Raw genomic sequence first — 16,887 nt, 5'->3', positions numbered from 1 at the left:
AGAGATGTAAAATATACTTGCCAGGACTGGACTGTGATATGTGGTTGTCTCACCTAGCTATCTTAACATGAATGCACTAATTGTAAGTCGCTCTGGATAAGGAAATGTAGGGGGCTTTGACTTAGATGAAAGAGAGAGAGTTCCAACTGGGTAAGACAGCAAAAGTTAGATAATTGATATTTATCTGAGAATGTCATAATTGTTGAAAACATTACAGGAGCGATGTATTAAACTACCACAAATGAACTAGTCTGGGGGGGGGGGTGAACTGGGTCTCTCTCTTACCCGTAGAACTCGCAGGTCTGGTTCCCAAAGAGGATGGTGACACTGCTGCCAGCGCCCAGGTTCTCCCCCATGATGGTCACCTTGGTGCCCCCCGACTCAGGCCCTCTGCTGGGGGACAGGCCCTGTACCGACGGCATCTAGAGGAGGGAGGGAGAGAGAGAGCGCGAGAGAGAGTGATGAGTGAGAAACCCATTTCTCTGTCACTGTAATGCATTCATCTGTCATACACGTCCTGTCCCATATACATTACTGTCTACTCTACAGAGAGCCACAGCAGCAAATAACAGCTTTCAACTGCCCTGTGGCAAGCCGAAACTCTGCACTATAACCCCATGTAAAGAGGAAGCAAAATAAAACCAGGAGCTTTTAAAGTCCCTCTGAGATCCCACTCATCTTGGGTTGTGTTGCTGTGTTCTGCATTGCTGAGTTGCATTCTACTGAACCTTTTAAAATGGCAGTCTGAAAATAACTAGTGTTAACAGGAGCCCGGTTCTGTCTGCCTGCCTGTCATCAGAGGACGGACGGACGGACGGACGGACATACATACATACATACATACATACATACATACATACATCCACACAGTCTGCCTGCTAGGCTGGTATCTTGAGACACACTGATGAAACAGAGTACAGACTGCTCCTGAGTGCTACCGACCCACGCATTGATGGACCCACACACAGACACACACAGACAAAGACACATGCACACACACACACGCACACACACACAGACAAAGATGCAAAACACACACTCCATTTACATTGTTCTTTGTCATACTTCCTGTCTGTATAGCTTTGTGAAACAGGCGGCCACATGGGGAGTGTGTTTTGTGGTCTACAAAATTGAAGATAGCTTTTGCTATGTGTCATTTTCTTTAACGGTGCTGTGATATCAGGGAATTGCAGGTAAAGTACTGCAGTACCCACACACACAGCGCTGTGATGATGTCCCTGAGCGGCAACATGAATTATGGGTGACAAAAGCATCAGTACACACACACAAACATCACACATACACTGTTCCTCGCCCAGTGCTGTACAATTCAGGGGACAGGCTAAACAGTGCAGGTAATTACTAGCGGTTGTTAATTGTTAAGGGGTGGCTAATCGGGAGTGTGTGAATGGGAATGTTTGATTATCAGTTAGCTGCAAGCTAGCTTTAGTATGGGTGACATACAGGTGTGTAGCATAGCTGCTGTCTTCCCATTTATTCTATTAACAACACCTATTATCCATATATTAACTGCTGATTCCCTGGGCACTTCTGTGGTAATCACTAGGCTATGCAGTATTTCAACAATCAAGAAAAGGCTTCATTATTTCAATGGTAGGATTTTCATGACTTATTTTCTGTCTTTCAGGATGACAATGGTGATAGACATCAAAGAGAGATAGGAGAAATACTACTTCTTCCTCATTCTAAAATGTTTGAGTTTTAATAGTGTTCAGCCAGTAGAGTTAAACTTCATTTAGCATTTGTAATACAGTGAATCAGAAGAACTAGTGTAATACAACTCAGCTAAATTGGGGAGAAAAAAAAACAATAAAAACACTTAATTTACTGACTGTTAGTGTTTAGAGTCTTACCACGAAGGAGTAGAGTTGGGAAGAGCGAGTCTTGAGCGCAGGTCTGCATTCCCCGACACACAGTTGGACTGGTCCAGGCTTGCTGTCTGCTGGGGCAGCATCCATCTCACAGACTATCCTGGAAAACACAAAACAAACACTCAGTTTAGGGTATTCAAAACAGCATTTATTTTATTTTACCCGGTAAGTTGGCTGAGAACACATTCTCATTTACAGCAACGACCTGGGGACTAGTTAAAGGAGAGAGAAGAAATGAGCCAATTGGAAGATGGGGATGATTATGTGGCCATGATGGCCAGATTGGGAATTTAGCCAGGACACCAGGGTTAACACACTTACTCTTACGATAAGTGCCATGGGATCTTTAGTGACCACAGAGAGTCAGGAAACCTGTTTAACGTCCCATCCGAAAGACAGCATTGGGATATACAGTGCCTTCGGAAAGTATTTAGACCCCTTGACTTTTTCCACATTTGGTTACGTTACAGCCTTATTTTAAAATTGATTAAATAATCCTCAGTAATCTACACACAATACCCCATAATGACAAAGCGAAAACAGAATTTTTGAAATGTTTGCAAATGTATTAAAAATAAAAAACATAAATACCTTATTTACATAAGTATTCAGACCCTTTGCTATGAGACTCGAAATTGAGCTCAAGTGCATCCTGTTTCCATTGATCATCCTTAAGATGTTTCTACAACTTGATTGGAGTCCAGCTGTGATAAATTCAATTGATTGGACATGATTTGGAAAGACACACACCTGTCTATATAAGGTCCCACAGTTGACAGGGCATGTCAGAGCAAAAACCAAGCCATGAGGTCGAAGGAATTGTCCGTAGACAATGTCTGAAGCATTGAAGGTCCCCTATAATTCTTAAATGGAAGAAGTTTGGAACCACCAAGACTCTTCTTAGAGCTGGCCACCCGGCCAAACTGAGCAATCGGGGGAGAAGGGCCTTGGTCAGGGTGGTGACCAAGAACCCGATGGTCACTCTGACAGAGCTCTAGAGTTTCTCTGTGGAGATGGGAGAACCTTCCAAAAGGACAACCATCTCTGCAGCACTACACCAATCAGGCCTTTATAGTAGAGTGGCCAGACGGAAGCCACTCCTCAGTAAAAGGCACATGACAGCCCACTTGGAGTTTGCCAAAAGGCACCTAAAGATTCTCAGACCATGAGAAACAAGATTCTCTGGTCTGATGAAACCAAGATTCAACTCTTTGGCCTGAATGCCAAGCGTCACGTCTGGAGGAAACCTGGCACCATCCCTACGGTGAAGCATGGTGGTGGCAGCATCATGCTGTGGGGGTGTTTTTCAGCGGCAGGGACTGGGAGACTAGTCGGGATCGAGGCAAAGATGAACGGAGCAAAATACTGAGAGATCCTTGATGAAAACCTGCTCCAGAGGGCTCAGGACCTCAGACTGGGACGAAGGTTCACCTTCCAACAGGACAACGACCCTAAGCACATAGCCAAAACAACGCAGGAGTGGCTTTGGGACAAGTCTCTGAATGTCCTTGAGTGTCCCAGCCAGAGCCCGGACTTGAACCCGATCGAACATCTCTGGAGAGACCTGAAAATAGCTGTGAAGCAACGCTCCCCATCCAACCTGACAGAGCTTGAGAGGATCTGCAGAGAAGAATGGGAGAAACTCCCCAAATACAGGTGTGCCAAGCATGTAGAGTCATACCCAAGAAGACTCTAGGCTGTAATCGCTGCCAAAGGTGCTTCAACAAAGTACTGAGTAATGGGTCTGAATACTTATGTAAATGTGATATTTCCGTTTTTATTTATTTATATAAATTAGCAAAAATGTATAAAAACCTGTTTTTGCTTTGTCATTATGGGGTATTGTGTGAAGATTGATGAGGAAAAAAACGATTTAATCAATTTTAGAATAAGTCTGTAACCTAACAAAATGTGGAAAAAGTCAAGGGGTCTGAATACTTTCCTAAGGCACTGTATATATATTATTTATTTCTTTGACCAGAGGAAAGAGTGCCTCCTACTGGCCCTCCAACACCACTTCCAGCAGCATCTGGTCTCCCATCCAGAACCAACCCTGCTTAACTTCAGAGACAAGCCAGCAGTGGGATGCAGGGTGGTATGCTGCTGGCCCTGCTTAACTTCAGAGACAAGCCAGCAGTGGGATGCAGGGTGGTATGCTGCTGGCCCTGCTTAACTTCAGAGACAAGCCAGCAGTGGGATGCAGGGTGGTATGCTGCTGGCCCTGCTTAACTTCAGAGACAAGCCAGCAGTGGGATGCAGGGTGGTATGCTGCTGGCCTAAAGCTTCACATACCGTACATCCTGGAAGACAACACAACACACATAGTCAGACACACTATCCTGTAAGGAGTATATGGACAAACAAAACACACAGTCAGTCAACCAGACATTTAAAACAGTGTTTTACAAACAAGAAACGCACAACCACAATGTTATCTAGCACATCTATTCAGTATTGGACAATACCATACAAGCTCAATACATTGAATACAGTATTCCACGAAACACACACAATGGTGTTCTTAGTCATCCATTCACATAGACACATTCAGAGTATTCTCAGCCAGTCCCTGTTCTGACTTCAGCAGGCAGGCAGGCCCTCATACATACATATAGAAGACTGATTGAGGGAAAAGTTAAGAGGACAAAAGTGATCAGTATGCTTCTCTACTCTGTATCGATCTTCTCTCGTTTCTCAATGTAATCTTCTCTCTGGCTTTTCTGATCCAAGGCAGGGAAATTCAATTGAACAGGACACCTCACCACATACAGCTTTCAAAGCGTGCTCCTCCATCAGTCGCCACAACTTACCACACCCCTCACACCAGTAGCCCTATAACTTCCTGGGGAGTGGAGGGTACTAGACATAATAAATATCCCTCCACTAACAAGCCCCCTGCTGTGCAGATCAAGCTGTAGTGTCGCCGTTGCAACGTCCAATGTAAATCACAGTGAAGACCCTAGCTGACACCCCACGGTGGATCAATACAACTTGTTTCTTCAGCACTGATCTCCTAAATCACAACTAATGACACCTACAGTGCCTTGCAAAAGTATTCATCCCCCTTGGCATTTTTCCTATTTTGTTGCATTACAACCTGTATTTAAAATGGATATTTATTTGGATTTCATGTAATGGACATACACAAAATAGTCCACATTGGTGAAGTGAAATGAAAAAAATAACTTGTTTCAAAAAATTAGACAAAATAAATAACGGTGGTGCGTGCATATGTATTCACCCCCTTTGCTATGAAGCCCCTAAATAAGATCTGGTGCAACCAATTACCTTCAGAAGTCACATTATTAGTTAAATAAAGTCTACCTGTGTGCAATCTAAGTGTCACATGATCTGTCACATGATCTCAGTATGTATACACCTGTTCTGAAAGGCCCCAGAGTCTGCAACACCACTAAGCAAGGGGCACCACCAAGCAAGCGGCACCATGAAGACCAAGGAGCTCTCCAAACAGGTCAGGGACAAAGTTGTGGAGAAGTACAGATCAGGGTTGGGTTATAAAAAAATATCTGAACCTTTGAACATCCCACGGAGCACCATTAAATCAAGTTTATCTTGATCTCTCATAGAGTCTGGCAATGAGAGTCAAGTACCCCATACTCAAGAGATGTTGCTGCCTGAAATTAAGAGGCTTTGTTCTTAACAAGTATCAAAACTATAAAAGCTTGCTCAGCATTCTGGATGCCTTCTGTCTGATCCAGCCATTCAGAAAGAGTCTACTTCTTAGATTACATTGAGTTCAGAAAGGATGTTTGAGAAATAAGTGCAGGGTGACACCTTTCTGCTTCCTCAGTGGCTTTTGGTTCGGCATTGAAAAGGGGGGCTGACTTGGGTTTGTTCCACCTGAGCGGGTCTGACCACCGGTCTGGGACCATTGTGGTGACACACCAGGTGCGTTTGATGGATCCTTTTTCTCTTCTTCTGGTGCCTCTTGCGGGGGAAAGTCATCCAGAGGTAATTGAGAGTGGTCAGATTACGTTATTGAGTTTGGTTAATCCAAATATGACTTTACTGATTGCACAGGTAACTAGTGGCTGTAACGGATTGCATTTGGAGTGTAACCTACCCAACTCTGCATTAGGCACAATTATTTTTTAATGTTACAAGTGTAAATGTGAGATACTGACCCTGACTACTATTAGTACTGTCTTAGAGGAAGGGCATTGCCCCCTCTAGGAACTGCTATTCTCCTACCAATTTTATTATTTACATATTTATTTTTATTTTTATAAAACTTTTAATTGTCTGTTGTATTATGTACTGTATGTCTTTGTTTTGTTTTTTCTCTCCCCATGGGGGGAGGAAGATGGGGAAAAAAACAAGATTAATTATTTGAAATTAACATGTAAAACATGAAAATTATAATAAAAACATTGAAAGAGTCTGCTGACTGGAGTACAGTCTAATGGAAACCACACTAACAGTCTGACCAAGACTAACAGGGCAGAGAACAAACAGGCTGGCAATGTGTGCGAACTTCTGCCAAGTCAAGGATCCAGACCACTACCCCCACCTCCCCCTTTTACCCCTCCACACCCCTACCCCTTCTCAGTCACACTGCTGCTGGGGTCGCCAGATAGTTTTCTAATTTCCATCTGACACTTTTTACACTGCAATCTAAATGAATTCACTCCAACAGTGTCCCAATCAGATTAAACTGCTGTCAGATTGGTGCACTGCTGATAAATGGTCCCCTACAGCCAGTGGCATGCAGCACATTTCAATTACACACACACAGCCAGCCAGGGCTGGAGCCAACAGCCCCAAAAATACAACTTTACCCAACACAACACCAACTCTACCCAATCTAGCTACCAAAACATTTGCCTCCTAGATGTTTACACTCTAAAGTATGCACATCAAAGTACAACCTTTGTTGAATTCATTCTTTGTCTTGTGCTTAATACGCAAGTTCTCTGATTTGCCTCCAAACCGGGAGCTGAGTGTTGCGGTACGGTGGTGTAGTGCTCAGCAGTGTTCAGAGAGCGGGCAGAAGAAGTAGGCCAGCGGAGGAATTAAGGTAAAGGACTTCACTCTACGTCTGTTCTGCTCTACTCTGTTATGTTGTGTGCCAGGCTACCTCTGTCTCTGTACGCTGCACTGCCAACACAAAACGGTTTTGTTCCCCACTGACTCCAAGTCATTGTTCTCCCATTCAAATGGAGGAGAGAGTAGAGACTGACAGAGTGCTTGTCTGTCTATATGTTTCTTCTGCAACACAGTTATTTTTATGACTGCTCTGCAGCCTCCTCTATACTCTAGTCCAGCCGTTCTTAAAGTATGGGTCGCGACCCACAGACCTGTTAATGGTGGGTCGCAACTTGTCAGAGTAAATGTATAGTTATTTCATTAATTACTGGAATTGATTTGGCCAGGTGCATCTGCGCTCTCTGTTCAGTGCGCTCTCTGCTTAGCAGAGGTCTCTGCTATGTTTGGCAGCTGCGCGAGTGGGAGAGGGTGACGCCCGTGTGCTTCGCGGTTTACCGGATATTGTTTCTGCAGATCTTTTATTAAAGATCACTCCGCGACCCACATGCTGCAGCGGTGTCGTTCAGCAGCAGATGATGGGCTGTCAGCCACTGACTTGTCATTCCTACTCGCCATTACTCACGCTGTCATCAAATGGACTCAAGCTAGCCACAAGCTCTGACTGAGCTTAATCGTCATGAAACGGAAATACAGCGATGAGTTTCTCTCTCTTGGTTTCATACAAACTTTGAGAAATAGCGAGGAGCGCCTACAATGTGTTTTGTGCGGGGAAGTGCCTTGTAGTGAGTCTCTCAAAATGAACAAATTAATAAAACGACACCTGACCAAACATCCACAGCATGATGGTAAACCCAGGGAGTTCTTTCAGAACAGGGCAGAACGCTAGCAAGGCACTGTTGTCATTTTATAACAGGTGATGATAAGCAGAAATAAGGGAGCGCTATCTCTCATAGTAGTAGATGTGAGTATCTCTTTCTAACAATCCCCTGGCCTTGAACACAGCTAATAGCTAACGTTAGTCAAAGAAAGCTAGCTAGCTACTGATAGTGCAACACTAAGTAACAGTACAGATGAAGATGAAAAATGATCAGCCTACTGTACATCTTACTGTAGAAAGTATTGTTGAAAGCAAGTCTAGGTTGGAACTGTTGCTGTTAAATTACAAGTAATAAGTAATACTTTTTTATTCTGAACTGGAATAAACTGATTGAAGCAAGATGCTTTTTGAGGCAAACACACTCACACAGTTCTGTGTTGCTCATCTACAGCAGGAAGCGGTCTCCTGCCTGACTGAGAAAGCAGTAGATGTTCTGATCCAGTTTGGCACCACATACCTATGTGAGTCAGGGTTCTGAACTCTGGTATACTTAAAAAATAAGTAGAGAAACAGACTCATTGCTGAGCATGACCTCAGTGTTGCACTGTCAAAAACTGAGCCCAGAATAGACATGCTTCAACCAGCCACACACTTCTCATTAGGACTGGGTGTGTGTGTGTTTTCTGGTCTACATCTGCATGATGTGATCAATCAGTTTATTCCAGTTCATAATAAAACATATTTATTGTATTTTAACAGCAACAGTTCCAACCTAGACTTGTTTTCAACAATACCTTCTACAGTAAGATGTACATTAGCCCTGATCATTTTTCATCTGTACTGTTACTTAGGGTTGCACTATCAAAAACTGAGCCTGGGTGTGTGTGTTCTGTTATACATCTACTCCACTCCACTCAGTGTCAACATGTGAGGGGCGTACTGTACTGACAAAGAGGGTTCCAATTGAGAGTTCCAATTGAGAGTCTGAGAGTTCTTACACCTGTCAAGGTTAGGGTTAGGGTCAAGGTGAGGGCACTCATAAGCCACTCAACTCCACTCTACTCTCCTCAGGGTCAGAAAGTCCTGCTGTGTGCTGACAGGGAGGCTGAGAGATGTACAGTATATATACACCTGTCTAGGTGAAGACAGAGAGCACTGTTAGAAAACTGCTGTGACAGGGAGGGCTCAATTTGAGTCAAAATCTGAGAGGTCTATATACACCTGTCTAGGTGAGGGGAGGGTATCCACAATGCACTGCTCTCCTGACTCAGCCATCCTGACTGAACTGTACCTAGTCTATTTGTGGAATGCAGCAGGAAGCAGGAAGCCAATTATGAAACATGGGCCATTGACAATTAGTGTAGGGTGATGGGACATGGTTAATGTGCTCTCTGCTGCACCAGACAATCATAACAAGTAAACAAAGGTAAACACATACAGATGTTCTGGGACTGACAGAGTGTGTGTGTGTGTGTGTGTGTGTGTGTGTGTGTGTGTGTGTGAAGCGTGGGCTATTTTCCTGTACGGGAAAACAACAGGCAGAGACTGCTGGCCCAGCTCCAGTCATAATTAAGAGAGTAGTCTCTCTGGTGTGTGTGTGTGTGTGTCTGTATCACTGTTTGTTTGTGTGTGTGTGTGTGTGTGTGTGTGTGTGTGTGAGCTGCCAGCTTGTGTTAGACAGTCCTGTCTCATGCAAACAGCCCCAAGGGCTTGATAGTGAATATAATTAGGCCTATGTGATGTTAATTTTCTCTCACTGGTCAGAAAGCTGCAGACTTAGTGGCTGTATGGCTGTTGTTGGCTAGTCTTAAAATGGTAAAGAATGTCTTCAACTGAGATAATTTGTTGTGAAGATAATAAAGGATTTCCCCTTTTTAGGTCACTCTATTTTAAGGCATCGTCTGGCATAATTCCATTACTGTTCTGTATAAATTGTTTCCATTCACTTAGCCTTCAACACTTTAATAGATTCATTGGCTAGGAATGTCTACAGTTTTAAGAATACACATTGTGGGAAAGTCCAAGGTTAGGGTTAAGGCTAGGTTAATGTGTGTCTGTGTGTGTGGTGACTTACTGCTCTGCGATGATGTAGCCTTCCTCTACAGGGGAACACTTGACCCCAGCCACCTCCACGTTGTCCACCATCTCACTGAACGCCAGGCCCAGGTTCATGCCATGGATGGTCACCCTGGTTCCCCCCTCCGGAGGGCCTGCTACTGGGGTCACCTGCAGGGGACAGAGGAGAGAGAGGTCAGAGACAGAGAAAGTGTCTCTTCATGCTTTCATTCATATGATTAAATAGAACACTATGACATTCTATAGTAATATGGTATTCCCTGACAATCGATGGTATTGAAGATGACGATCATAATATGGAATTGTATATCTCTAGCCTTTTCATCTCATAAGATGGATTAGGAGAGACCCTCCCATACTGCATGTAGCAGGTCAGAGGGAGTCTGAACAAAAGCATTTTCAACCTCCCGACCCCAACAACGCATGTCAGAAAACAGGTATATGTCATCACACCAGAATGCTCTGAACAGAGGGTACTAATCGAACCTACATCATTATTCCTACAAAGACAATGTCATAGTCCGCTTCACATACACACAAACACACAACCCTCCCAGATAGACCTGGTAGTTAAGGTCTATCTTCTAATCTACTGTATACCAGTACACTGAGTTATGTATTAATAAAAGCACAAAAAAGAACTTGGCCAAACATAAAAACCTGGAGGGTGCATTAACATTCTGGATACCTGCCTAGTCCCCTGATCTGCTGCTGCTGTTGCCATGGGTGATAAATCTAACAAGAGGCCGTATTAGTGCTCAGTGCAGCCCACCTTGTAATAAAATACAATATGGCCGCTCAGCATGACCTTGGCTCTGGGTGGCATGCTGCCTTCTGTGCTGCACAGCCCCTCTGAGGTGAGGAGCTGGCTGCTGTCCAGTGTGTGTGTGTGATGAGGAGAGAAAGAGGACAGGAAAGAAGAGAGAAGAGAGGAGCATGAAGAGGGGACATACACTACCATCTCCCTGTGAGCTCACAGCCTCTAGATACACAATCAATATTCCATTACTGGGCACGCATGCGGAAGTAAAAACAACAAGAGCACCCAGCGTTTTAAAGCGGTGCCTGCTCTCTCTCTCTCTACCCCCCTCTGACTCTGTGTGCCCACTAGTGCGTTGCGCTAACCCAGTGGGACGTCTGCATTATAATCTAGATTTAGTGGACATTACAGTAATTGTTCTGGATGTAAAGTAAGTGTGTCACTGCACTGCCTGAGGGTCTGAATAGATGAATATTTTATTGCTGCTTGGGTATGCAGGGTACGGGGAGGCATAGTGGAGAGAGGACGCCTGGCTAAATATATCCATGTCAGACCATGGCTGCAGCAATCCGGAACGACGTAGGGATAGTTACATAAGAAATGGAGGGAATTTAATGCCTCAGAGAGAGAGAGAGATAAAGAGAGACAGAAAGAGACAGGGAGGGACAGCGAGAGACAGGGAGGGACAGGGAGGGACAGAGAGAGACAGAGAGGGACAGGGAGAGACAGAGAGACAGGGAGGGACAGAGAGGAACAGGGAGGGACAGAGAGAGACAGAGAGGGACAGAGAGAGACAGAGAGACAGGGAGGGACAGAGAGAGACAGGGAGGGACAGAGAGGGACAGGGAGGGACAGAGAGGGACATGGAGGGACAGAGAGAGACAGGGAGGGACAGAGAGAGACAGGGAGGGACAGGGAGAGAGAGAGACAGGGAGGGACAGGTAGGGACAGAGAGAGACAGGGAGGGACAGAGAGAGACAGAGAGAGACAGGGAGGGGCAGAGAGAGACAGGGAGGGACAGAGAGGGACAGGGAGGGACAGATAGTGACAGAGAGAGACAGGGAGAGACAGGGAGGGACAGAGAGAGACAGGGAGGGACAGAGAGAGACAGGGAGGGACAGGGAGGAACAGAGAGGGGCAGGGAGGGACAGAGAGGGACAGAGAGTGACAGGGAGGGACAGAGAGAGACAGGGAGGGACAGAGAGACAGAGAGGGACAGAGAGAGACAGGGATAGACAGAGAGAGACCGGGAGGGACAGAAAGGGACAGAGAGAGACAGAGAGGGACAGGGAGACAGAGAGGGACAGGGAGAGACAGGGAGGGACAGAGAGGGACAGAGAGGGACAGGGAGAGACAGTGAGAGACAGTGAGAGACAGAGAGGGACAGGGAGGGACAGAGAGAGACAGACAGGGAGGGACAGCGAGAGACAGGGAGGGACAGAGAGAGACAGAGAGGGACAGAGAGACAGAGAGGGACAGGGAGAGACAGGGAGGGACAGAGAGGGACAGAGAGGGACAGGGAGAGACAGTGAGAGACAGAGAGGGACAGGGAGGGACAGAGAGAGACAGACAGGGAGGGACAGGTAGAGACAGGGAGGGACAGGGAAGGACAGAGAGAGACAGGGAGAAAGAGAGGAAGAGGAAGTGGGGTGAGTAGAATAAGGTTTCCGTGTGCCCCTCTGGTAGGTGTGGCAGCCATAGGGGAGTATGATAGATGATGATGATGCATGTAGTATCTCTAGTGAAAGGGTGTGAGACTCTCCTAGCCAGGGGCTATAATATAACTCTTCCACTGACAGGCTGGATATAACTTTAAAAACTTTAATCCATGCATGTTACCCATATCACTGAGCTGCCATTGACAGAAAGAGGCTTGATTCATCAGATGAGTATAAATATCACTTTGTGTGGCACTGTACTTCAAAAGCATCAAAGACTCATCCTCAAAGCCTTAGTGACCTTATCTGACCCTGGCGCTATCTGAGTGGCAGATGTACAATGGGATGATACCCACAGAAGTCCCAAAGAACTGATTCCAGAACTGTGGTTACATGGTGACACGCTAACCCTACTCCTAATGAACAAAGACAGACTGGGATCTGCCTGAGGAACGCAGTGTGTGTGTGAGAGAGAGAGAGAGAGAGCATTCATGCTACATCCTCCTCTCCTCTCTCTCGTCTCCCTTCAGGCTAGGTGACAAACTGCTCTACTCCAGGCGCCAGCCGCTCGCCAGCCTTTCCTGTTTGTCTTAACACTAAACACTGACTCTCTACTCTCCCAGCCCCAACCAAGAGGAGGAGGAGAGGATGGTTCATTGGGTATGCACGCACCCCCTGCCGCCCACTGTCCCCTCTCGTCCCCCCCCTCCCCAGCTCCACGCTCCCTTTGTAATCCTTTTAAGAGGAGCTCCGCTGCCCGCATGGCTTTGTCACACTGTGTCAATGGAGGGTAATTCCAGAGCCAGTTCACACATGCCCACTTCCTGTCCCTCAGACACAGCTCCAGGGATGTGAAGGGTGGGCCTGTGGGGGGCAAATTGCCATTTCCTAACACATGCCACTGGATTTGGGATTGAGAAGGATGAGAAAGTGCAGTAGTGGGGTGAGATGACTGGATGAAGGGATGAGAAGGAGAAGTGTAGAGGGGGATGAGATTGACCTACATTGAGAAGACAAGAGGACTTTCTATTCTAATCCGTTAAGAGAACCTTAGCAAAACAGGAAGTCTCTTTAGTAGATATTCCCCAGCCAGTAGAGTAGGGTGGTCCATTGTAACTCAGTTGGCAGAGCATGGCACTTGTAATGCTAGGATAGTGGGTTCGATTCCCGGGACCACCCATACGTAAAATTTATGCGCGCATCACTGTAAGTTCCTTTGCATAAAATTGTCTGCTCAATGGCATATATTATAGAGAAGACATAGAACCATACAGAGAGAGAAAAAAGGAGGAATGGCCTAATACAACAGCCTGGCATTGTTAAGTGCCATGTTTTTTTATTCAGCTGAAGTCATGGTGGGGAGAATGGTGCTCATCTAGTCTAGGCCAAACTCAATAGAGGCTGTAGAAAAGCAATCTGTGCTAGCTTTAAGGGGAGTTAGAACACAACGTCTGAAGCTCAATGACAATCTACATTCTACTGACAGAGAGAGAGAGACAGAGAGAGAGACGGAGAGAGAGAGGAAGGCTTTGAGCCGTGTTGTATCACCTTATAATGGCAGACAGCACTCTGTACTCTTCATGTGAACAGGCCTTAATGTAGGCTTCACTAGTACTCTCTCTCTCGCTGTCTTTTAGGCTTTCCCCTACCTCAGATAAAAGCGGTTTCTGATTACATTTAAACTAAGCAGCCTGAGGTAAAAAATACAAAGTGAAAGTGTGTTAGAACTGTTACCTCTGAAGCTACTACAGTGAGGGAAAAAATTATTTGATCCCCTGCTGATTTTGTATGTTTGCCCACTGACAAAGAAATGATCAGTCTATAATTTTAATGGTAGGTTTATTTGAACAGTGAGAGACAGAATAACAACAAAAAAATCCAGAAAAACGCATGTCAAAAATTTTATCAATTGATTTGCATTTTAATGAGAGAAATAAGTATTTGACCCCCTCTCAATCAGAAAGATTTCTGGCTCCCAGGTGTCTTTTATACAGGTAACGAGCTGAGATTAGGAGCACACTCTTAAAGGGAGTGCTCCTAATCTCAGCTTGTTACCTGTATAAAAGACACCTGTCCACAGAAGCAATCAATCAATCAGATTCCAAACTCTCCATCATGGCCAAGACCAAAGAGCTCTCCAAGGATGTCAGGGACAAGATTGTAGACCTACACAAGGCTGGAATGGGCTACAAGACCATCACCAAGCAGCTTGGTGAGAAGGTGACAACAGTTGGTGCGATTATTTGCAAATGGAAGAAACACAAAATAACTGTCAATCTCTCTCGGCCTGGGGCTCCATGCAAGATCTCACCTTGTGGAGTTGCAATGATCATGAGAACGGTGAGGAATCAGCCCAGAACTACACGGGAGGATCTTGTCAATGATCTCAAGGCAGCTGGGACCATAGTCACCAAGAAAACAATTGGTAACACACTACGCCGTGAAGGACTGAAATCCTGCAGCGCCCGCAAGGTCCCCCTGCTCAAGAAAGCACATATACATGCCTGTCTGAAGTTTGCCAATGAACATCTGAATGATTCAGAGGAGAACTGGGTGAAAGTGTTGTGGTCAGATGAGACCAAAATGGAGGTCTTTGGCATCAACTCAACTCGCCGTGTTTGGAGGAGGAGGAATGCTGCCTATGACCCCAAGAACACCATCCCCACCGTCAAACATGGAGGTGGAAACATTATGCTTTGGGGGTGTTTTTCTGCTAAGGGGACAGGACAACTTCACCACATCAAAGGGACGATGGACGGGGCCATGTACCGTCAAGTCTTGGGAGAGAACCTCCTTCCCTCAGCCAGGGCATTGAAAATGGGTCGTGGATGGGTATTCCAGCATGACAATGACCCAAAACACACGGCCAAGGCAACAAAGGAGTGGATCAAGAAGAAGCACATTAAGGTCCTGGAGTGGCCTAGCCAGTCTCCAGACCTTATTCCCATTGAAAATCTGTGGAGGGAGCTGAAGGTTTGAGTTGCAAAATGTCAGCCTCGAAACCTTAATGACTTGGAGAAGATCTGCAAAGAGGAGTGGGACAAAATCCCTCCTGAGATGTGTGCAAACCTGGTAGCCAACTACAAGAAACGTCTGACCTCTGTGATTGCCAACAAGGGTTTTGCCACCAAGTACTAAGTCATGTTTTGCAGAGGGGTCAAATACTTATTTCCCTCATTAAAATGCAAATCAATTTATAACATTTTTGACATGCATTTTTCTGGATTTTTTTGTTGTTATTCTGTCTCTCACTGTTCAAATAAACCTACCATTAAAATTTTAGACTGATCATTTCTTTGTCAGTGGGCAAACGTACAAAATCAGCAGGGGATCAAATACTTTTTCCCTCACTGTATATGGTATTACTATGAGCGTGTGTAGCATCTGAATAGCTGTGGGTAGATCCACTCCCGGTGTTTTAAACGGCACAGCTTGCACCAGACCTGAGAGCTGTCTTTGGTTCTTTGCAGGTAGTCTTTGCAGGTAGTTCAGGCATGTCGGATTTCATTGTGACTAGTGTTTAATGGACTTGATAAAACCCCACTTATCACTTGTTTCTCCGCGAACAAACTACACACTAAATACTTAATAGACTCTTAAAAGTATTATATCCTGCCTGAGAGATACAGACAGGTGAAAAATAGTTTTTAGCATATTTACATTTACATTTTAGTCATTTAGCAGACGCTCTTATCCAGAGCGACTTACAGTTAGTGAGTGCATACATTATTTTTTTATACTGGCCCCCCGTGGGAATCAAACCCACAACCCTGGCGTTGCAAACACCATGCTCTACCAACTGAGCTACATCCCTGCCGGCCATTCCCTCCCCTACCCTGGACGACGCTAGGCCAATTGTGCGCCGCCCCATGGGTCTCCCGGTCGCAGCCGGCTACGACAGAGCCTGGATTCGAACCAGGATCTCTAGTGGCACAGCTAGCACTGCGATGCAGTGCCTTAGACCACTGCGCCACTCGGGAGGTTGGGATGAGAAGGAGAAGTGTTTAGTGTTAAGAGCATATGAAAAGAGAGGAGAAATAATGGGAGGAGAACAGGAATGATGAGAGGGAGGGAGGAGGTAGAGATGGAGGTAATGTTCTTCTGGAGGCTGTATTTCTATGATCTTTATAGTTTCTCCTCTCCAAATATAGTTTCTCCTCTTGTTTCTCTACTAGGGAGGGCAGCTACTGCTGTGTGGAGGGGGAGGGGCATCTAACACACACACACACATACACATCCTTTTACATTTACATTTTAGTCAATTAGCAGAAGCTCTTATCCAGAGCAACGTACAGTTAATGCATTCATCTTAAGATAGATAGGTGGGACAACCACATATCACAGTCATAGTAAGTACATTTCCCCTCAATAAAGTAGCTATCCACAAAGTGTGAGTGTTAGTTCACGAAAGGCAAGTTCTTTTCACACACACGGTCACGCCCTGACTCAGGGGATGCTTAAATGTTGAGTCAGGGTGTGTATATTCTTTGTTGTGTGTTTTCTATGTTTTGATCTATTATGTGTAGATCTATGTTGGCCGGTGTGGTTCCCAATCAGAGGCAGCTGTAGCTCGTTGTCTCTGATTGGGGATCATACTTAGGCAGCCTATTGGCACTAGTGGATTGTGGGATCTTGTTCCGTGTAAGGTATGTTGTGTGTGCTACCTTGGGCTTCACG

At 45.4% G+C, this 16,887-nt stretch overlaps 1 protein-coding gene across 1 annotated transcript in view; it reads right to left on the bottom strand.

Annotated features, from left to right (window-relative positions):
* LOC311148133 (plexin-A2-like) overlaps positions 1–16,887 on the bottom strand; it is a 212,543-nt gene that overhangs the window by 50,974 nt on the left and 144,682 nt on the right. Inside the window, exons 14-16 of the mRNA XM_084185028.1 lie at positions 9,791–9,942; positions 1,875–1,992; positions 286–422 (exon numbers count right to left, since the gene is read on the bottom strand). Coding sequence (XP_084041154.1) covers positions 286–422; positions 1,875–1,992; positions 9,791–9,942 — 407 coding nt within the window. The remainder of the gene's footprint in view (positions 1–285; positions 423–1,874; positions 1,993–9,790; positions 9,943–16,887) is intronic.

The sequence above is a fragment of the Coregonus lavaretus genome (genome assembly GCF_964263955.1).
Source record: "Coregonus lavaretus genome assembly, chromosome: 20".
In the NCBI taxonomy this organism is placed as follows: domain Eukaryota; kingdom Metazoa; phylum Chordata; class Actinopteri; order Salmoniformes; family Salmonidae; genus Coregonus; species Coregonus lavaretus.
This window is presented reverse-complemented; position numbering and strand designations above follow the sequence as displayed.